Below are 23,215 nucleotides of genomic sequence, written 5' to 3'. Positions count from 1 at the left end.
CATTTTAACAATAATACAAATTTCAAGCCCTTCCTTATCTTCTTGTCACTCAGTTATGTCTGGTGTGAATAGTACAGTCTTATTTTACACAGGTTATTTTTCACTGACTTTTCAGTGGGAATATCTACAGAATTGTTTTTTTGTTACATATTCTTATAAGTCCAATATTTCGCAGGAACTAATAGTAGTACCTGGAATTAAGAAATAGGTTTTTTTTCTCTTCTGTAAGGTGCTATCTTTTAGTTGAAAAGTAAGTTATTTTTTTCAAATCTAAATGCTTCTTTTGCTTTTTGCCCCTTTAAAATGAAAGATTGTTAAAGAGATGATGCTGATAAAAGCTCGAAGAATAGGATGCCTTGGCTCTAAGGGTTGCATTAATGTGAGGTTGGATCCCTAGTTTTGGTAGTGCCTTTTCTCTTTTGTGCTTTAATCTACAGACGTATTTGGAAAAAAAAAATTAAGAAATTGCACACTAGTGTTAGTGTTTGAAATAGTGTGGTGTCAGATTTTCACTAGTCTGCTTGCTTGATCCGTCAGTGTGGTGTGGTCTAGGGCCAGCAGCTGGAGGATCCTTGTTGTACCTGTATGTTCCCAGTCCTGAGTCTTCATCCTGACCAGCAGAGAGGGAAGCAGGATGAGGCCGTTGGTGCTGTTTATGTTTACTGAGTGTCTCTGTCTGTGTTGGTCTCTGTTGGCTGGCTCTGGCTCTTGAGTTGCTTACTGGGAATATGTGCTCAGCTTTGCTACTGGTTGGACCTGTGGCACGTCTGCGAGGCTGCCAGACCCAGTTACTCCCTAACACTAATGTGGTTTGCTGCACTAATCAAACATCCTTTGCATTCCAATCTAATGTGTTTGTAGTTATTAAAGTATGCTTCAATGACTAACTGAACAGAGGCAGTGGTTGTTGCTATTTAACATCTCACAATTTTTTATTCTGAAGCAGAACTTTTTATTCTAAACCTGAAACGTTTCGTGACTTCGGTAGTTAGGGTGTCAAAATGAATTTAGTTTCCAAAGCGTGTTAACATCTTGTCTGCATATGGACGTATCGTTAAAGAGGAGGGAAAGAATTCTTATCAAGTAGTATTTGCAAGATCCTCTTGCCCATTTCTAGGTATCATGTGATGTACTTTGCTATATTTTATAGTGCTTAAACTTTTGTATAAAATCGGTTTTGTGTGTCGTGATTGTGAGGGTGGCACCATCATGCTGTTTGTGTGCTGTGATTTGGGTCTGACACTTTGGGTCTGGAATTGTGTGCAGTGTGACCTTGGCATTTTAGCTTAATGATACCATGAACTAGCCATTTTGATATTTTAAGTTGATGAAAATGAGATAGGCTCTAAGTGTTAAATGTTTTAATGGGTTATTTGAAATTTGGGATTTCTTGAACTCAATGGAATTCCATTGGAGGGTGGGAAAGGGAATAAAAGACACTTCAGAGTAGAAATAATGGTCATCCTAAAGAAAGAATATACTTTCAGTCTGAATTTTCATATATGTGACAGAATAAATAAATTATTTCTTCCAAAAAACACATTCTGCTAGACACCGTTTTGCAAGACAGCTTTGTTAACAAGTTTCTGGATGCATTTAAATTCTAACTAAAAACACTAGTCTACAAGAGATGTTGATCTGTCTTATCTGTAGCTCAGTTGTAGTAGCTCTATACAATATTAATTGTCCCTTGTATCTACTAAGTAGCAAAGGAAATACCAGTTGAGACAAATGTATCCTTTGAGAAATGGTCACTTCATTCCGCTTGTTCAGCATTAAATGACTCAAAGCAAAGGAGAAAACTTGACTATTAAACATTTTAATGAAACTTTTGGTTATTTTTACATCATGCTCTGATGTTCCTGACCTTTTGGTGTTAGATTGAATAGACTGAATAATTCTCTAAAGCTGAATCTCTTACTGTGAAGCCTTAGGAATGTAATGATCTTATTGTAAGGGTAAAAGATAAAACCTAACTTTAATAATTAGTATATACCATTTGTGTACAAGTGGAAAAGATCTATCTTATAATTAAAAAGTTAAAATTGGTGTGTATTTGGATTTAAGTATTAAATTTGATGTTAATATTGAATTATGCCTGATAACTGATCTTGCAGGAAGTAATTTTTGAATGATCTTGGATATTTTAGCTGACAGATTATTAACTAGGTCTTTGTCCTAAATCTCTGTTGTGTAATTTCTGGGTATTATAGATTTGTTCTTATTAGATTTGCTCTATTACTCTCATTTTTAGTATGTGATATCCCACGGGAGACAAATGATATCTGTCTTTTCTATGCAAATATGCAAAAGGTTATCCTTTCTGTGGTTGGATATTCCACTTATGATCAGCACTCTCCTGGACGTCATTTGGAATTGGACAGGTAACTACAGTTAGTAACTATATGTATGTAACTTCTTCTGGCGAGAGTGGTTAAACACTGGATCTGGTTGCCCAGATAGGCTGAAAAGTTTTCATCTGTGAAGTAATTAAAAAACTGACTGATCAATGTTCTGCTGTAGCTGACTCTCCTTTGGGCAGTGATGTCAGGATTAGGTGATCTCCAGAGGTTCCTCCTGACCTCCAGCATGTGTTGCATAGCACTCTGTGAAACACAACTTGCATTGACTTATTCCCCGTGGTACTTGTTTCCTCTATACCTGTTTTATTCAAATTATTTTACATTATTATCTCCTGAAGATAACTGTTTATTTTAATACCTTCCATTCTAAATGGGACCTTCCACTTCCAAACATTCTGTGAAAAAGCTGTGTCATTATGTAACTGCTGAATTATTTTTTACTTAATAATGGAGAATTGAATTACATTGAAGGCCCATGTAAAGAACATTGTCTTTTATAAATAATAAAAATTTTAAGAAATACTAAGAGTAGGTATTATAATTACTCATAAGTTATTTTTATTACCGTTTTTAATACAATCTTATTTTCAGGTTTGAGAACGTTGTCAGACATATCAATGCAACTCTGGATGTTCTTCCTGTTAAGGGACCTCAGGGTCCTTCAGTATCTGTAAAAACTAATGATCTGGTTCGGAATAAATCAGACACTCAACAGACTTGGGCTGTTAAACCTGACTGTTTGACTTTGACGTGTCCTTCTATTGGTAAGTATTTTTTAAAGGATAGAATAGAATTGCCACTGTGGTATTCAGATAACTGTACTGCATACTGTGTTTGGAAACGTGACTCAGCCAGTAATCTTCTGCAGTAGTTCATATCTAAACAGTAAAGTTGGTTTGAACACAGTTTTGGTTCAATTGTCAGAGGTTGTGTGCTCCGTGTGTGTATGCATATAGCATGCACTGTGTACCTATGAAGATTTTTAAAGCATTGCGAAGGTAAAATTAGGGCAGAAATTATTTTAATTGGTACATCTCTCTATATTGGGCATTTTTCTGAATCTTTGTACTACCTTTTTTTTTTTTTTGTATTACAGGTGGAACAGCGGATACTAGACCTGTGCAAGTTGTCAACAATTCCAACAGAAGGTTGACATTTGAGCTTTCCTGGCCTGCTCACTGCCTTACTATAACCCCACAACATGGAGTTGTTGAACCAGAGTAAGTTTCTTTCTATAAGTTCCTTTACGTGTGAAAGTGTGAGGCTAAGTATTTTAGTGCAAGGTTAATCTTTTTATCAACTAACACACAAATCTAGCTTTTATATTTTATGACCTTACCCTTTTATGGTTCTGTATATAAAGAGTGTTCTTCTGTCACCCACGTGGATGCCAGGAATTTTCTATGCCTGAAAGTGCTATTAGTATTATTGCATAACTTTTCAGGAGCTGGGTGTTCATTGAAGCTGAAGATTTTAAGATCTCCTTTTGCAATAGGTTTTTGTTTAAAAGTTGCCTGGGTGTTTAAAAACAAGAAAGACTTCCTCCCTTCCCACAACAAACAACCCCCAAAATAGCAGTTCTTATAAAATGCTGATATTCCTCAGAACTTGACTGTGGGATTTTTTTTTTTTTTTTTGTATTTTGACAAAACTGGGTTTTGCCATTCAACCTTTGGCTTCTCAATGAAATAATGAAAGGTATGAAAATAATGACAAGCCAGTGTCTGCTTGCCCATGTCTTAATTAGCAGTATTTTGGCACAGTAGTCATAATATCAGTGCATATGTGTATGAGACTTTTCACAGATGCCAGCAAAGACTTTCACAATTAACACTTGAAAGTTCTGCCCACCTCTCCCTTCTAAATTTATGGTGATTTTTAAGGTCAGTTCAGAAAAAGTTTTAAGACTCTGTTATTAGACTCGTCTTCCAAAAAAAAAAAAAAAGTCTCCCACAGTAACAATAGGTTTTACTTTCAGAGTTTTATTTAAGTAGTTGCTTTAAATTTGAAGACATTTACCCAAACATACTTCTCTTCAGTCCTGCATCACTGATAATATTTAAACACTTAATTTCATATTCAGATAGATGTAAATTGCTGGGAAACTTTCATCATTAGTGAGAAAAAAATAAATAGGGCTCCGTGGAAGGGCTAGGATATCTACCTCGTTGCAGATTCAATCAGTGCCAAGAACAAATGGTCTTAAAGATGTAACAATGAACAACTACCCAGTAGCTGTGAAAGTAAGGATGTTTTGAGTGTCTCATACCCTACACTCAGGACTATCTGTGGAATGATTTCTTAAAAAGAGGGTATTAAAGGGCCTTCTGCAAGCAGTTTTCTTGCAATGCAGAATTTTAAAATGTGTTCTCTTCATTGGAAAAGAGTGGGCTGAATTCTCACATGTTGGGTCCAAGTAACTAGTTTGGATCAAGAACAGAGGTCCACAAGTAGGAAACAGATCCGTGGGAACAGCTGACTTAAGCACAGCAAGCTGCATTTGCCCAGTTTTCTGTTTTTCATGACCATCTCCCTGCAGTGCCAAGAGCAGTCATCCAGCCAGGATCTTTTATACTAGGCACTGCAATGGCTGGAGCCAACGGAATTCTTGAACTGAGTTAGGCCGTGAAAGGAGAAGGTCTGATTTCTCAGTGAGGGTGAAAGAAGGTCCTAGGGATCAAGGACTGACTGTCATGCTAGAGCAAACAGATCACACTCTGTTTCACCTTGACTAAACCCCTTAACTTCTGTGGAATGAGCTAAAGGAAATCTCTAACCTGCCTGAATGTGGAATATCAAAAACCTGGGTCCCTACTGAATTTGGTACCATTCCAAGAGATTTCTTGTGGAAATGAGCTGAAGCTAACCTCTGATAATGTTGCTGTGCCTCAGTGTTGAGAGTATTGGTAAGTGCTGGGAAAGGAATTGCACTTTTGGAGTGGGAACTGTTGAAATCTCCAAAGGCTGCAAGAGCCACCTTTGGAAAATGTTTCTTCCCTAGGCTCCTTTCCTTTCCATAGCAATAAAAGTTCTCAAAGGTTATGTCTTTAGGTTGACTATGACTCTTCTGAGAGACATGTGGTTTGTGACCCCATGCAAGTTGGATTTCTGTGAGAAGTTTGCAGTAAATGTCCAAGACAAGCTGGTTAGGAGCAAAGGCAGTGGAATGGTTTGTGGTAACAGGTACTGTGTGTACTTAAGAAAGCATATTCTCGTGAACACAGTTGTACATGAGAGAGAACCATAAGTGTGACTGAAAGATTCTGAAAACTGCTAAAATTCAAAAAGAGTCTCAAAATTCTTTAAGGAAATACCAGTATCCAGATTTGATATTTAAGACCGCTAACATCTGTTAGTTGAAGTTTGTAGAGATGGTCATATTGTGACGGTGATTATGGAACTCATCTTGTTCCTACGCTAAATTTTTCAAATGTGAAGTGCTGTGCTAATGGCATATTGAGCTAATTCTTCAGGTGTAGCTTGAGTGTTTTTGTGCACATACAACTAATGACCTTTACTTCAATGATTTTGTAATTATTTTTCAAATACTTCAGTACTTAACTTTCTCCCCTTTATTTAAATGAATCTAGTAGAGAGTGTGGAACACTATATACCAAAATTTGTTCTCACTGGTTAAATGACTGCCTGACTTCATTACTACTGCTACTTGATTTTTGGCTCTTCTATGTCTTCTACTCTAGATAACTACAGAAAGCATTGATAAAACTGAAACGCTTTTTTTTCCAGGATCAGTTCTGTAAAGGAGGAAGGAAAGCAATCTGCTTCTCTAAAACTAGAATTAGTTTAAAAAATTCTTGAAAAGCAATTTGTGCAGTATACTTTGTTTGAACACCAACATTCCCTTGTTGACTAGTATTGAAGCTTTTTTTCCTGAAACATATAATTACGTATCTACTTTACATGGTCTGTCTGGTTGTACATGTTTAACAATAGATAAGATTTATTTTTTTCCCCTTTGACCCTTATAAAACCATCAATGACAGATTTATTAAATGTGTTAGCATTAAGTTTCCGGCTACTAAAGCTCAATAGTATATTGGATATCTGAATACCTTAAATTTAACTATCTCTAGAGCATCTTCACTTAGCTGCTATCCTAGAAGTGCATCCTTTTTTGATGGGTAGTGAGATCTGTTGTAGATACTCATTCTAACATGAGGAACATGAGTATCATGCTAGCTGGCTTTGGTTTTTTTCTTCATTAGGAGCAGTGCACTAATTCTGGTGAGTCCTAATCCTACACTTGCCACAAAGCCTTCATTAGTTCCTTGGAGTGGCCTAGTCTATATCCACAGTGGTAATGGACTAAAGGTACGTGGTTTACTTGAGACTTGACATTGCAACTGTTTATTTTACTTTGCCAGATAAGGTCTAATAATGTTGCTAAAACCTTTTGGGTATGAGTCAACTTCCATTATTCATTCCAATTTGTAAAGTTCTCTAAAAAAAAAAAAAGAATAATAGAAGTAGAGATGCTGTTTTGCAAAATGAGATTCTTAGTTCATTCATCTCTGAAGAAAAACTTTGTGAATGCTTCAGCTGAATTGCCAACAAAATTGCATCTCTACACCCACCACTGCCTTAGGCATCATTTTCTAAAATGCTAAGTGTATGTATGTACACATGCACATAAAAGTAGTCTATGTTATGTTTTAAAATAAAAGAAGCCAAAAGAGGTTATTGGACAAGTCAGCATAGCTTCTTTGGACCTCCCATAAGGTAAACTTAACCTTCTGGACAACAAGTCTGTGATAGAGAATATCTAGAACAGGTTCTTGCTCCTCATGGATTTTAATCCAAGACCTTTCCTTGATTGAATTAAGGCATGTAAATAAAATTTAAGAAAGCCAACAGTTACTTCTTTCATCAGTATAAAAGCAGAAGGACTCCTTGGTTATGTCTCCCAAAGAAAGAGACCTCTTTTTTTATTTTTACAGCCAGTATGTATTTTTGGTTAATTGTAACAATGCACAGAGAGAGAAATAAGACACTGGAAGGTTAAAACAATGTATCTGCTTTCCTTCTTCATGAAGGGAAGTGAGCAGTTGGAAGCTACCTTAAAAAAACCCAAACAAACAGGGAAGTTGTTGAGAATGAAATGATGATTAAGCACATATTTAACTATGTTATGCTCTACAATATGAGAAAAGGATTGAAGAAATCTAGTAGGACAAGTGTAGAGAATGTAGCAAAACCAATCAAATTATAAGAGATCTGGTAGTTGATAACGCTTTTGCCATTTATTTGCTACCTATCCGAATCAGCAAAAAGTTTGCTAAGGTTTTACTAGCTTTAACTGAAACTTTTAAAAGTGCTAATTATGTTCAGAAATGAATACAAAGCTCATTCTGAATGAGGCAGCCCTGTTTCCATTGTTGTAGAAGTTGTCAGTTAAACTGGTTAAAATTATTATTGCTGTTGAACTAAAATGTGTAGATAGCAAGTTTTCAGTAAGTGTTCCTTTTCTCTTGAGTTAAACTTGTCTTAGAATCTTGAAGCTTTTGAGGCTGGAGAAGACCTGATTTAACATATGAGACCTTTCTTCTGTTGGAATGTAAAGCTGAGCATGAGCTCTTACAGCTCGGGGAAATAGAGCTAAATGTTTTCACTTGTTAATTATATCAATATTCACTGTTTAAAACTTTGTTTTTCTCCAAATTGTGCAAAAGTTTGTTAAAGTGCATATTCAAGAGGCAGCCACACACAGAGTGTCTGGAGCAGACTTTCCATGTAGAAGATGTGATATATTTACTCCACAGTCAGAAAATTCTACTGTTCATGTGGAAAAGCCTCTTTCCAGGCTCCCTCTAACAAAAATGGAGATAAAGAACAGAAACATTGTTTTTCCTAAAACAAGACCTGGCCAAAGCTCAGGTAATAGTGCTTACTTATTAAATACAACATTTGTAATATCATGTGTTCAGAGATTTTGTTTACTGTACTACCTGTTTGGAAACTTGAGTGCCTTGACTTTGATTTTGTTCTTTTAGTCTGATAAGTGTGATTGTCTAGTTCCCTCCTTCTGTCTTTAGTTTCAAATATTGGGGTTTTTGTTGTTTTTTTTTTTTCTTATTTGTTTTTTCTCCTTATACAGTATAGTCACACCTTTTTCCCCCAGAAAAATTTGCATACAGACAGGTAAGTTGCCAGTTTTTTAAGTGATGAGTGCAGCTCTACTGTGCCTGGGCAAAGAGAGCGTTCTAAGGTTACTGCGTCTAGTTGAAGCTCTTTTGGCTCAATGCAATTTTGGAGTAGATCCATTCTCATCTGTGTTGATGTCCCTAAGATGCGAGATAAATCTATCTGTGTTTAGCAGAGAAATAAATGTTCTTCCTTAAAACAGGGGGAATATCAGCTCTGAGGCTGTTTGTCCTTGTCTTGGTACATAGTGATCGAGGAGGACACTGTTGGTAATGGAGTCTGAAATGCTCGGTCTGTACTTTTAATTCCAGTAATGCCTAAAATTCTCAAAGTAACTCTATGAAACTGTCATTCTGTTATCTAGATAGCAGATTTTTTTGTAGCTCTTACTTTTCTAGATAAGGAAGGATTTCTTAACGACTCATTGACATTACATTTTATCCAACATACTTAAGATCTTTCAAAGCTTATTTATCAATTATATCTGGAGGTTTTTTTGCTAAAATTATGGAATAGGGTTGTAATATAATACTTCTTTCCTTTTTTAATAAATGTCCTATATAATGTATATATGCAGCTAAACTTCTGAAAGTGCTGCTCTAGACTGAGATGATCTTGTCCTGTTAATTCTTGCTTAGTAACAAATCCATACTAGGATGAGAATGGATTTTTTGGTGCAATTTTATTTGGTCCCAAACTGGAATACTCTGAGTTTTTTGTTTCTGAATGATCAAATAATATCTTGGGGGGGGGATCTTTTAGCTGTTTTTAGTGTGTGGTGTGGTGGTTTTGGTTTCTTTTTGTATACTGGTGTGTGAAGGTATCTGCCAAAAACCTGAATGCAGTCAAGTGAGACTGTTGGAGGTGACTTAGATCTCTCTGCTATTTGTCATGTTCTGGGTTTATAAGAGCGTGACTTCTAACTATCAGCAACGCAATGACATACCATTCTTTGATATGCTTCAGGTTCTTTTAGAGGATTATGTATTATTGTTGGAGGGTTATTGAAGGTGAGATTGAGGCTTCACCGTGTTTCTTGTAAGCGTCATCAATAAGATTCTTCCCTAGAAAACTTCCAAATTTCTTCTGTATAAGCTTTCAGGAATTTTATGACGGCATGCTTTGTTTGAGTCTGCTCTTGGGGTTGTTACCATGAAAACTGTTTTCATTAAACTTGTTTGTCTAGAAACTTAGTTTCTGCTTAAACTCTTTCTTGAACAAAGAGATTTAGTATACTAATCTGTTACTTTCAGAGAGCTACCTGGAAATGGAGAATAAAGGGGATGAAAACGTGAAGTGGAATTTGTCATCTTTTGCACCACCTTATGTTAAAGTGAGTGAATGCTTGCATTGGGAGTTTTATGCAAATCTCTGGGGTTTTTTTAACTCCTCTCTTCTTGCTTCCTCTCAAGAAAGCGTATATATTCGAGCATGACCTCCGTTACAAAATTTTTTTCTCTTGGCAAAATGTTTTCCTCCTTTTTCATCTCTAATGTGGTTCCTTGACTGTGAATCAGTCAGTGGTCTGTGAGGCAGTTTCTAGTTAATTTACTGGCTTACAGAGTTTGCTTGTGCTCATACAGTATCACCATCCAGATTGCATTAAGTAAGCAAGCACACATGAAAGACAGGTGTCTCTTTTTGGATCCAGAATGCTAGACTTGCCTTGTTTTGAGACTTGTGCTGCTGAAAGTGTGCTGTATGTTGTATCTCTGCAGGTAAGTTGAGTTACATCAAGGATATTTTAATTACAGTGCTGTTGCCTGTGCAATTACTGTAGCTGTACTATTGATATTTGTAAAAGCTTCCCTACTTTTTTGGTAGTCTGAAATGCTGTGATGATAATTTTGATTTTATGCTAGAATTGTTGTGGTCCATTCTCATGAAATGATGAAAAATGTTTACATAGCACTCTTAGCATTTCCCCATAAGATGGAGTATGTCATGTTCCAGGCACTGCACCACCTCTGAACTGCATCAGTAGTCATGGTGACTGCACAGATGTAGTAGTTTCAGTCTTTATTAATTTGCTTTTAGGGAGTCAATATTACTTGTTTACTTGAAAGCAGCTTGATTGGGTGTATTTTCCTCAGCCCTTTGCAAGGGTGTGTGTGGGTGTATTGTGTTTTTTTGGGTATTTTGTTTGGTTTGGTTTGGTTTTTTGTGTTTTTTTTCTTCGCCTTCTGAATCTGACTCGTACCTTTATTTGCAGGATGTGGATGGAAGTGGTAGTGTTTTTAGGGTTACTTACTCTGCTTTCAACTGTTCCCGGGTTTCTGGTACTCTTGAAGCTCATGGACAAGAGAAGGTAAACTGACATGTATAAATATTTCAGGCATAGTACTGTATCTCAACTGTAAAATAGGATCTTAAATGAGAAATAAATTTTATCTGATAATGATTAAATGTTGCACTTTCAGTATTGGGTTCTGGAGTCTGTATTAAGTAGTCATTATCTGCTTATCTCAGCTGTTATAATGTCAGCTGAGTTGATTCTAAGAATTCATGCAATCAAAGTAGTTTGATTTCAGCTTGGTGGTGTGTTTGTGTTACTGTTGGGGGTTTTTAAGGCCAAATTATTTTAGAACAGAAAATTGTTTTAAATGTTTTGTAAAAGTCCAACAGAAAATCTCAAATAATGTTGGGTTCTTATGAAACTGATGTGAGAACTGGTTTCCTTTCCTTAGAAACATTCCTGTCATACTTTTTTAGGAACAGTTCTCTGTTCCTAAAGTTGGATTTCATTTGACTTACAGTTTTATCTCCTGGCCAGTAGAGGGTTTCATAACCACAATTATAAAGCACATCCAAGGACCTACTGAATGGGTTTGTAAGGGGCTTCCCTTTCTCACCTTGTCCTGTGTAGTTTTATCTCTTCCTTTTCATAAGCACCTATCTTGTAATTGTGGATTATTATGATTATGATGATTATTATGACATTATTTCTATGAAGATGCAATTCATAATCTATTTACAAGAGTGAAAAACTTACTCCTGTCCAGTTTCATAGTAATTCCATAGTATTATGGAGTATACTATGTTTGCAATATATTATTGCAAACCATTATTTGAATTTAAACAGTTGTGCTTGCCTTAGCAATCCTAGTTCAGGCCTAGTTGAATAACGTTTACGTTATTGGCGTGTCAGGCTCTTGGCTGGAGCTGATAAGGTACAGTGCTATCATGATGTGCTGTTTTTTGCAGTGGGTATGATATTTGGCTAATTAGATATAGTTGTAGTGATCTCTTCTAATCTGCTGCTCTCCTTCTCTTTCTTTCCTCAACCTCAACTTTAAAAACAATGCAAGTTTGTTCTTAAATTAACCTGGTACAGCGCGTTATGGAGACAAACCCTTGTTACATAGGTGACCTTTAAGAATGATCAAATTCATAGTTTGCAAGATGGTTTAAATGTCAGGCCTTCTAGTGAATTGTAGCACAATGTACTTACAGACTTGGCACCGGAGGAGTAGATTTGTTCACAGCTTAGTTGACAGATGAAGGAAGGTATTGCTGTTTTTCAGCTGCACGTATTTCCCCTCCTGGTCCCCTTTTCCTCAATTTTACTAATAGAAGTAATTGTGCAAGCACTTGCTGACTTTGCTTAAAGCAGATTAGCTGAACTCAAATTTTGTTTGAAATTGCTTGTGCAACCTGTTTCATCCAATATTTTCTCTTGTAGGCAAAGGAGGACTAGTTTGTTTAGTTGTATTGTTTTCTGCAAGATCACCTGTGTGTGGCATGTATGTTCTGTAGTGTGTAAATTTTCTGCTGGTTGAACCATAACTTTTTGCAGGTAAAATTGTAAAGATGTCAGGGTATTTTAATAATCTTCTGCAAAATTCTTCTCTTTTTTTTTTGTAGGTTGCTGTAATCTTTTTACCAAGAGATAAAGGGGATTACTCCCAGTTCTGGGACCTTGAGTGTCACCCAGTTGAAAAGCCTAGTTGGAAACATAAATTAAAATTTCAGCTCTCTGGGACAGTGAGTATATAAAATGCTGTAAATGCTGTCTTGAGCAGAAATTTTTGATAACATCTTGATTTTACTATAAGTACTCTTATACTCTGGTATATTCTGAAAAAACCCAACCCTGCTAATATTTTTATTGGGCTAAATTGTATTGTTTTTCTTATGTTACAAAAATACATTTTCTCTCTTGCTTATGTGATATGCTTATGGCATTATCTTTTGCCATGTAAGATGTAAAACTTTATTTTTCTCAGAGTAAGTAGAGAGAAAACTTGCCTTCGGGAGGAGTTGTTTCTGTAGGCAAAGATTTTTTTGTATAAGACACTAAGTGGTTTGGTTTTATCTTTGTAAATAAATAGCAAAGTAACTGCCCTTTGCTATAATATGTAAATGCAATTTTGGAATTTTCTAATATCCAAATTGGAGGTATCCACATGTTTCTAAATGAACCTGTTTCAGTATTTTATCAGAGTAACAGTGTGGGTGGGGGTGTGATGCTGAGATTTGTGTATGGAAGCAATTGGGTTTGAGCTCTCCTTTGCTGCCCTGTTGTTCCTCAGCTCAAACTTTATAGTAAGGCTTGGAAGAAGAGTGTTAGGATCTAGAAGTGGTTTTCTGTGCTCTCTCTCCTTACCTTGCTTTTAATCCCTACCTCACCATCCATACAAGAAAAATTAACATAGGACAGAGAGGATTTACCATAAGGAAGAATTAGTTCTAATGATTAGTTAAATAAACTGAATGTGAAGAGTTTTGTACATTCAGTATTGCATGATTGCTATATGTGCTTTACTGTCCTTTCCAGAGGGTTTGACTTGAGTTTTCTCAGAAGCCCAGACAAAGATTTGGGATCTTTCTGTAGAGAACCAAGGCTGCTGCAGTAGTAGGAACCTTACTTACCCTTCTTGCTGGGGTACCTTACATTTTCTTTTGTAGGATCCTTGTTCTTTCCAAATTAATTTTGTTGAAAAGGGTACTTGTAAAAAAAGATAGTTAACTAACTTTTGACTTTTGGCATAAAAGTCCTGTATAGTGTGTGGTTTGGGAGGCTTTTTTACTCAGCTTTCATCAAATTCTTTGAACATAATTTCCCTGAAAGTGAGGAAAACATCTAAGTCGTTTGTCTGTTTAAAGCTAGTTGAAATAGAGAGAAGATTAATTCTTCAACAGAACTCTAGAGTTTTAAAGAATTCTCTTCTTTAAACGTGACTAATTGTCAGTTTTATAGATCTTTGAGCAGCATAACTTGATATTAATGTTTTTGAACTACTGTGTCAGATTTTTTCTTGATTTTTTTTTTTCCTCAAAGCTGTTAACAATTAGATTTTTCTAGCATCTGTGCACATGGGAAACATTTTGTAGAAAATACTTCAAATGCATGTCACTATCATTTTCAGAAAGATTTGAAAAGGAAGTACTTTATTTATCAACTAGTAAGGAACTTTACATCTCTTTGGGAGAGGGATCTACACAGAACCTTTACTCAGATTGTTGCAGCTTTTAGTTGAGAAAAGTCAGTTATAATCTGTTATGTCCTAGGGATCAAGGGTTTAGACAGTGTTACTACAACTTTGGAAAGGACTTGAATTCTGGTGGGTTTGCTGAGGCAGAGGGTTACAGCTGTGTTTAATGTGACTTTTGATAGAATCAGGTGGGAAGAGTTGACTGACTGTCATTCAGAGTGGCATTTATTTATAGCACCACTTCAAAAGAAATGAAAACTTCGGAAGAGCTCAGGAAGGAACTAAAAGAACAAGGTTAAGTTAGGAAAATCAGTGGCACATAGCACTTTTATTTTTTTCCTGAAAAATTAACTAACTGTACCTTTGATTATGCTCTGCATGTGTTTGCAGTTCTCACCACTGGAAACTGTAATCAGGAGCTCAGATCATCATATCTCCAAAACTGGTCCCAGAGAAAAAGAAATGTGCTTTGCAGCCCCAACCTCTCAATACTAGTCGTTAAAACTTTGTTTTTTCTTTCCCTGAGAAGCATTAGTTGGGCTGCTGTTGGGGGTTGTTCTAAGATCGTTGAGCTAAGAGTGACTGTTGCCATTGTGCACAGAAATCTTGGACTGGTATTTTGGTCTAATTATTGGTCCCTTCTGGGTGAACTAGCAAGCACCTGCCACGAGGCTGGGACAGCACTGAAGTCCTGTCTGCTCCTTTAGCATGTAGAAATTTGAACTTCATCAAGAACCCCTGCTATTGTTTAAGATACTGCAGATGTTAAGTGCATGCTATTTTTTAATTTACATGGTTTATATACTTTAAAAAGTTACGCAGTTACACAGCTCATGTATCGTTTTGCAGCAAACTGAGATGCTTTTATGCTTAACACAAAACTTGCTGCTATAACGAAGAGTTCTTGATTTGATTACTATTATGAGCAGCACAAAGCTTGATCACCTTTGGGTATTCCGGAAGTGAGGGAAGGGGAAAAAATCTTTTTAACCTCTGTGAGGAAAATAATTCTAATTTTCAAACTATACAAATTTTTGTGCTTCTGAGGTGGATTTGGGACAGCAGAACTCAATTGTAATCATTTGGAATGTTAACATACTGCTCCCATTTGAAACAGGAGAATTCAGTACAGGCTGTGGTAAAGCACGCAATACTTCAAGATGCCCTTAAAAAGACTAGGGTAACTTCTGATAATTTTCCATAATGTACCTTATTCTCATGCAGTCAACTTGCCTTCTGATAAATCAGAACTTGAATGATAACAGAGGCATGATACCCGTAGTTTTTCACTACATAGAATATTAAAAGCTCTGGAAAGAAGACACGTGCAAGTCCTTTCTTGTCTTTATATATTGGGGTCTACTGGGGTTCATGGGTTATTTGAAACTGAAAAATATTCTTTAAGAATTTTTTTTTGGCTGCTGCTATTTCTGACAGACTGATTAGCAGCTCTTTCAATAGAAGAAATGAATGCCTAAAAGACAAGTTTGTCATAGCAGCTCTATTGAAGAAGAATCTATTTTTTTCATCTTCCCTGCGTAAGGGAATCAACTGCTTGTCTAAAACGTCAGCACCATTTCAGAAATTGGCATAATGTTGTACAACCGTAAGTGTAGGAGGTTCTTTCGGTTCTTTAACTTTGTTTAAGATGTTGTGACCCAAGGGACTCCAAACAGTATCTGGCTAGATTCCTTAAGCAGTGCAGAATTTGAAATTGGTTATTTTGCTAAGTATTTCCTTAGGGTGATCTGATCTCCTTGTGTTAGAATACACTAAATGAGCATCCTGATGATGGTAAATATTTTGGCCTTATTTCTGAGTGTACAAATACTCTATAATGCATTATCTGATTCTGCCTCTCTGGAGAGGCCTTTCTTTGAGAAGGATATATTGTTCATAATACAAAATTATTGCAAAGCTTTTTTCTTGTTGTGAGAATTCAAATTATAATGCTGACTTATGCCTTCCTTCTTTTTGAGCAGTTGTTTAGCCAGCTTGGTTTTCTTGAGGCATATGGGCAGAATATCTGCAGAGGAATTGGGGTTTTTTTTGGCTTTTAGTAAAATCTTTGTTGCTAGCAGCCTTCTTGAGATTCCACCTGCACTGCTAGTTTGTTGTGAACTGTCTTGTAACAAATAAGTATTCGTAAAGCACAGAAGCACGTTAAAGTATTCCTCCTGAATTATTGCTTTTATCTCAATGATCCAGACTCTCCTTTTCCTGAAAGATTATACTTTAAATAAAAGGTCTTGGATTGGGTAAGGGGAATGACTTATGTACTGGAATACTTAAATACTTTTGAATGTGAAGTTTACAGGCTTCTCTATTTTTGCCAATAGGGTGCTAAAACAGAAAGTGCAACTCCAGTTGTGGAAGCTTCTGCAAGTGCCCTTACAAAAACTGAGCTTCCAGTTATACCAGAAACGAAAGTTTACTCTGAAGGACGTGCAAGAGTAGGGTATGTATGGACAAAACTTGAAAACAGTGGTCTGCAACTGGGTAAAAGGGTTGGGGGTGGAACCTGACCCCACAACCAAAACCTGTTTTACTCTTGGGACATCTACATGGTGGAACAGGCTGCACAGAGAGGCTGTGAAGTCTCTGTCCTTGAAAGTTTTTGGGATCTAACTGGACAGCCTGGTCTGACCTCACCGCTGACCCTGACTGGAGGAAGAGGTTGAACTGGAGACCACCTGAGTATCTTCTGACCTGAATGACCCTATGATTCCAGGTTAAAGAGTAAACAGCTGCAAAAAACAAACTTGCCAAACCTTTTAATGGCTCTGTATTGTTCAGTCTCACAGACTTCTCCTTTTCAGTTGGGTTTCTAAGTTGTTTGACTGTGATATGCTGTGGTAAATGAACTGGTATCGGCAGTAGAATTTTGTGAATATGTTTTCTATATTTGCTTTTTGGAGACTCGACTATAAAGTCAATTCTGAGAAAACCACTGTATTGCATGTCTTAACCTTGCTCTTCTTCAGTCTTAAGTTAATTTTCAGTTCTTTTCCTGTGGGATGATGTGAATATGTCAGGGGGAGTAAAATTTTTTGGTTAAACATGGCATCTCTGAGAAGAGTCTAGTTCTCTAGTAAAGCATATGGGGGAAAGATTCAGACTTTGAAAGTGTGTATAAGTAAATGACTGTATGCCACACGATGCTTTCATTATTCTTTCTGGCTAAAATATCTTGCCTATAGAACTTAAGGTGAGAGAGTTGATATCTTCTGGATCTTTCCATTTTTCCTGATTTAATCTCAGAAAATACACCTGTTATCTTTAAGTATGCAATCAATATATCCAGATCATATAAGTCAGAAATGTTAATATCTTAAATCCCTTTTTCAAATTAGACAAAAGGAGATAATTCAAGGGGTATATGCACCACAAGACCTCTACGTTTTTCCTCCAGCTAGAGTTGGGGAAACATGTACATTAAAGGTCAACTTACGGAATAATTCGCTTAAAACACATGTGGTAAGTTTGACAGACTTTATCTTAAACAGATAGTTCAATTGCACTGTTTCTTGTTTTTTGTTTTCCTTTATTCTTCACAAAGATTGCAATAGTACAAGTCTTAGTTTGTTAGTTTCAAAGGCCAATACTTGAAGAATTTTAGTCTCCTGCAATTTTTCTTTTTTGTGACTGAATTACTGAGTGTATTTGTAATATGTTTACAACTGAAAAAATAATATAGGCTTGTTATTATTCTGATATAGTGATTTAATTTCTTAACTTCATTAAAATATGGAGATAAGAATTTTTTTTTGCTTTTCACAAGTGTGGGCATTCTTTATTTTTACACCATGGGTCTGTGTACGACTGTTTTTGTGAGTGACTTGATTTATCTTAAGCATGTCATAAATTGAATATGATAGGCATATATATAGTGCACTTTCAAGCATTTCATATTAAATTACAGCTGGAATTTTTAAGTCCCAGAGAGCCTTTCTACATCAAGCACTTGAAATACTCTCTAAGGTGAGTGATGCATATGCTAACATTCTCTCTCTCCTAACAAAAAAATTAACCAAGTAATTCAGTAAGATAAATATCTTATGTATATATACAGTGCTAAGATGTAGATAAAAATATTCTTACTGTCTAGGTAAAGGGTTGGGCTTTTTTGTTGCCTTTTCTTTAGTTAAGTTTTGGGATTTTGTGTGAGGGTTTTTTGTTGGGTTTTTTTTTTCTTGCCAAGCTGTACTCTCTAATCTTGGTTAGAAGCAGAACGAGACCACACAGTTATTTCTGCATCTGCCAATTTCTTCCCTGCAAATTGTTTCTAACAGTGCTGCTGCTTTTAATGTTAAGCTTAATGCTTCATGTAACCATTTGGCATGCTGTGCACAATCAAGTCATTCCTTCCATTTATACTTTCTGCACAACAGACCAAGCAAATTGCCTTCATCATGCTTCTAATTTGACAAACCTGCAGAGCTGCATCAAAGACTCTCTGCAAATACAAGGTTTGAGCAGCCAGTGGAATTGCCTGGTCATACCAAGTATTTCAGCATTTTACCTGCATAAAAGAAATTTTCGAGTTGGTGGTAACAATCCCTGAAAATAAACCCAGTCATCTGTGGAGTTCATTACAGCAAGTATTTGACAGTAGTATTAGTCATCTCTTCCAGAAGTATAGCATCTCACATGCTTATCTGCAACAGTGGGATTGTCAGGAAGGCAGAAATGCAACCATTTCATTAGAAGTTTTACAGCATACATTCTCGGTGTTTGGACAGGGTCCCCATTTTAAACACAGGGAAACTAGGAGTATACGGGACAAAAACTGGGAGCAAAATTCTAAATGGAGCTAGGTATTCTGACTCCTAATCTGCTTGGCATTTACTATAAAGACAGGGCTGTGGTGGTGTTAGCCAAAGGTATTCAAGGTATTCTTAAGGCCACTTATCAATGCAAATTGTAACTCCACTTAGGCATGTGTTCCAGTGTTTTTATTTAACTGTCATTTTTAAAAAATATTTCACATGAGATGGCACAGAAGGGTTTTTTATGGAGGTAGTGACCAAGATAAAATCTATCCAGATAAAGATAACTAGCTAGATCTGGGTCTGTACAGCTGAAGACAAAGGACAGGATAACTTGATTTTGTCATCCTTGACAAACAGATGAGTAACTTCACTGGAAGACACTCTGATATTTCAAAACTGTTCTTGAGAAATGCTGTAAAAGCTATTTGGTGTATTTTCTGTAAGAAATTATGAACTCCTACTGCATTTTTCTAAAGTAAACTTAACAAGTTTAAAAGTCAGTCTACCTTTTTTTTTTCTAATAACTTTGGCTGTTTTTTCTTTGGTTGTAAATACTGGCCTTTCCTAGCTTTTTAAAAAATAACTTCTCCGAAGTCAACATATAGCACTCTGAAGAAACTCTCCCATTTACGAGCATAAAGCACAGAATGACTTGACTTGGATAGATGCTTTTAAATAAGTGTTAAAAGTGTTTTAAATGGCTTTTGTTTGAGAACAGCGTCAAGGAGGCTATTAGGAGCCAATGTTAACTGTATCCTTCCTTCTGAATTTGGATATCATATGAAGTAATGTTCAAAACTAACTGGATAAGAGAACTGTTTGCAGGAACTTGAAATGTTAGTCTGTAAATAAGAGTGTATAAATGGAAAGTACCACCTACCTATATGTTTTTTACCAAAAATGTGTTAGGTAGTAAACATGGTCTGTTGCATGCTCTTAATTTTGAGGTCCAAACTTGAAAGCAATCCTATGTAATCAAGTTTTACATCTGGATAATAAAGCTGCAAGTTTGTATTTAATATCGAGTCTGACCTTCAGAAGTTGGTACAGTGGTTTGCCAGTTCTTCAGTTGGTTATGTCATCACAAGTACCAACACATAGCACTGCTACAGAATTTTGTCTTGCATCTATTTTTTTTTTTTTACTGCAAAGAGAATACTTTTAACAAGATGGCTCCTAAATGATACAAACATATGGATGAAACATGAAAAAACACTGGACTTTTTAAAAAGTGTTTGGCTAAGTTGGCTAACTACCAAGTTGTTATGCCTATTTAAGAAAAGTGTGAAAACAAAGGTGTTTCTATTGTATTGCTTTCAGAAACCATCTGAAATAAGTTGATTACAGGGTAGCATATGTTTTAGATAATAGTAAAGGTAGAACTGTTTGTTTGGAGGTTTTTTCTTCACTAATGATTTTTGTTTCCTATAGGTATCCTTCTGGGTGTCAGGGGTCACTATTCATTGATGAGCCATCTGGTTACTATGGCTTAGATAGTGCTTACCCATGTTCCTTTTCAGCTTACCTACTGCAGTGTTTAGTTTGTCTATTAAACAGGCTTCAGACATGCCTGACTTTTCAGAAATACCACTTGAAACTGGTGCAACAACCTGTAGAGGCCATACAGTATTCAAAGACTAATTGAGTCGCAGGCATAATGGGAAGTTTGAAACAAAATAAAAGTTTTTTTTTAATAAGAGAAAAAGAATTAATTGCAGGGTAATTCTACTTGTCCTGACACTATTCTTGAGTAGTTTCTAGCTACTCTACTTGAGAAAAATGCTCCAGGTTGCTTCGTTTCTAAGAACATTTATGCTATGTAGTAGCCCAAAGAGCTGTTGTATCTGGAATCTGAGCTTTCTAGTTTTTTTAGCTGAAGAAAATGAAAATAGCACCTTTCCGTTTGGATTAGGAAGCAAGTGTGGTGAGTCTTATCTCAGTTGTTAGAAATCAACTGACTGCTACAAAACAGACTATGTAATGTCTGACTAATTCTGCTTTTAGGGAAGAATGATGGTGTGTTTAGCACTTAACAAATGGACACCTGAGTTTAGAGGTCAAGAGGAATTTAATATAGCTGTCACACGCTAAGAAACTGCTCTGCCTTGAGTACCACTGAGGTCATATAGTACATAATCTAGAAATAAATATTTGACAGCCAGATGTGGCCATATCTTAAAAACAGTAATACATAACTTACTGTTGAGTTTTTGGTAGTGTAAGTTTGAGTTTGGTCATATTGTTCTTTTTAAGTGGTATGTAGTATGTAAGGAAACATACATATTATATATAGACTTCTGCAGCTCTCCTGGCTTTCTACTGAATTTACTTTTATTTTTGTGAATTCTTAGGTGGCCTAGTTATATACAGCTTCAGACTCTATTCCTAGTAAAATTTGTGTTTTCTAACATAATGCATGTTACAGATTAAGTAGTCGTACTGATGTTCTTCACTTAAAAAAATGGATTTCTTAAAAATAAGCTGAATAAGTATCTTCAACCTGTATATTGTAGATGGAGAAAGAGACAAAGCCTGCCAGATTTGTTATACAACACTTGGCAATCAAGTATGAGACATGAAACTATGATCTGGTTGTATTCCTTTGGTACACTGTTGATTGTGGTTCAGTACAACATATTTAGTGCTTTGTTTCTGTATTAACCTGATTGAAAAAAATACAGTACCTTCATTCTGAAGGTGTGTATTTGTAGTTGATTGACCAGGATCTGGTAAAAAAAAAAAAAGAAAATTTAAAAACAAAACAAAACAAACAAAACAACCCCCAAAAAACAAAGAAGAAAACAAAATACATTTACTGTGTGCCTCTTTTAGCACTAAGGGTGGTACTAGCAAATAAGGATTGTATGTAGGGCCAGTATTATGATTTTCAAATGTAGATGGTTAAGAACACAGACTGACTATGATAGGTTGAATTAGTGTAGAGAAAAGGAATATGAAAAGGTAGGAACAAAACGAGAAGAAGTAGGGGATATAAGCACATTCCAGAGGGCTTTAAGGAGAGAAAACTGAAAGTACAATAAAAGCAAACAAAGCTTTTTCTTTTTCTACTAAGTGATGCTGTTCATTTTTCCTTGTTCCAGTATGTGCCTGTTACTGTTACCTGTCTCTTAGTGCTGGATATTTCTATTGCATGCCATGGAATCCAATTGGCTGCCACTCAACTTTTCCAACTTACTGCTTGTACAGCTTATATTTTTAAATTATTCAGTCTAGGCTTTTGACATTTGACAGAGCGACCCATTACATTTGGTATGTTTTTATGCAATCTGAGTAGAAGAGGAATTATATAACCTAAAAAGGTGTAAAAATGTCTAAAACACTCTTTGAGGATGGGTATATTGATTTGCAATGATTCAGCAAAATATTTCTTAATGTGGAGGCAATTAAAGTAATGGAAAGTACTTTAGTATCTTCAAATATGTGGAATTCAAAACACGAATTGAAAATTTTAAGTGTATTTGAAACATGATTTTTCAAGGGAAGAAATGCAGTAATTATGCTCTAAATATAGTTTACATACTGGCAATATTATTGCAAAGACCGAACTCATTCAGGTAAACTAGCAGCAGTAAAGTATTGTAGTACTTTGTATAATCAGTAGGAAAAAAATGACCTTTATGGTCAAAGTCCCTCAGAAGAAAAAAAGATAATTAAATCTATAAAAATAAACTTGATGATCCAGTGCACATCTGATACACTGTTTCGGTGAAAATGAAAAGTAGACAGGAATTTGTCTGTCTGTTAGGATTAACTCATTAATTAATAACGAATATGCCCATAATTGCCTCTTTGCAGATCCCATCATTACATCAATGTGCCAGTCCAGTTCAAGCCAAAGGCAGAAGGAATATTTGAAGATCTCTTCGTTGTGCTGACGATGGAATATGGCCCAGTTAATATTCGGCTACGTGGTAAAGCTATTCCAAAAAAATAGTCAGAAGAATTTTATAAGTGTTTATAAGAATTTATAACTGTTTATACCACTTAAGATATTCAAAGGTTTGCTACTATATTTCTGTACTAATGTCCTACTTGTTTTGCCCTGTGATGCTGCTTTGATGGAAAGAATTCTGTAAGATAAATGATGGTGCTTGTTTTACAAATCTGTTTTCATAGTAAAAATATTGAGAAATAACATTGTGTGTTTTAAAGTTATAATTTTCTAATTTATGTTTCTGCACTTTTGATGAAAATGGAAGTTTTCTATTTTTGCATTTATTGGGAATAGCTAGATACTGATATATTTTATTTTAAGCATTGTAAATACAGAAATAAAATCTATGTGTAAACAGTTGATTCTACCTGATTTCTGTTTTTGTTTAGAGGATTCTTTGCTGAGGGTAAGGGATCAAGCTGCCTACTCTTATACAGTGCTGATTTTTTTGGGGGGCTTTGGGGGAGTAGGGGGAGGAATTGCAGTACAGAAGCTGACCTGTTAATATTGTGTTTCCATCTCGTGACA

At 35.8% G+C, this 23,215-nt stretch overlaps 1 protein-coding gene across 1 annotated transcript in view; it reads left to right on the top strand.

Annotated features, from left to right (window-relative positions):
• Window positions 1-23,012, top strand: part of LOC108499522 (centrosomal protein of 192 kDa-like) — a 76,598-nt gene extending 53,586 nt beyond the window's left edge. Inside the window, exons 42-53 of the mRNA XM_017819427.1 lie at window positions 2,255-2,384; window positions 2,955-3,127; window positions 3,460-3,583; window positions 6,590-6,695; window positions 8,054-8,258; window positions 9,779-9,858; window positions 10,738-10,833; window positions 12,390-12,509; window positions 16,300-16,418; window positions 17,314-17,437; window positions 17,883-17,941; window positions 22,549-23,012. Coding sequence (XP_017674916.1) covers window positions 2,255-2,384; window positions 2,955-3,127; window positions 3,460-3,583; window positions 6,590-6,695; window positions 8,054-8,258; window positions 9,779-9,858; window positions 10,738-10,833; window positions 12,390-12,509; window positions 16,300-16,418; window positions 17,314-17,437; window positions 17,883-17,941; window positions 22,549-22,687 — 1,475 coding nt within the window. The 3' untranslated portion in view covers window positions 22,688-23,012. The remainder of the gene's footprint in view (window positions 1-2,254; window positions 2,385-2,954; window positions 3,128-3,459; window positions 3,584-6,589; window positions 6,696-8,053; window positions 8,259-9,778; window positions 9,859-10,737; window positions 10,834-12,389; window positions 12,510-16,299; window positions 16,419-17,313; window positions 17,438-17,882; window positions 17,942-22,548) is intronic.
• Window positions 23,013-23,215: the final 203 nt, after the last annotated feature.

This window comes from Lepidothrix coronata, unplaced genomic scaffold, assembly GCF_001604755.1.
Source record: "Lepidothrix coronata isolate B3197 unplaced genomic scaffold, Lepidothrix_coronata-1.0 Scaffold75, whole genome shotgun sequence".
Lineage (NCBI taxonomy): Eukaryota > Metazoa > Chordata > Aves > Passeriformes > Pipridae > Lepidothrix > Lepidothrix coronata.
The sequence above is the reverse complement of the archived record's forward strand: the minus strand, read 5'-3'. Positions and strand labels throughout refer to the sequence as shown.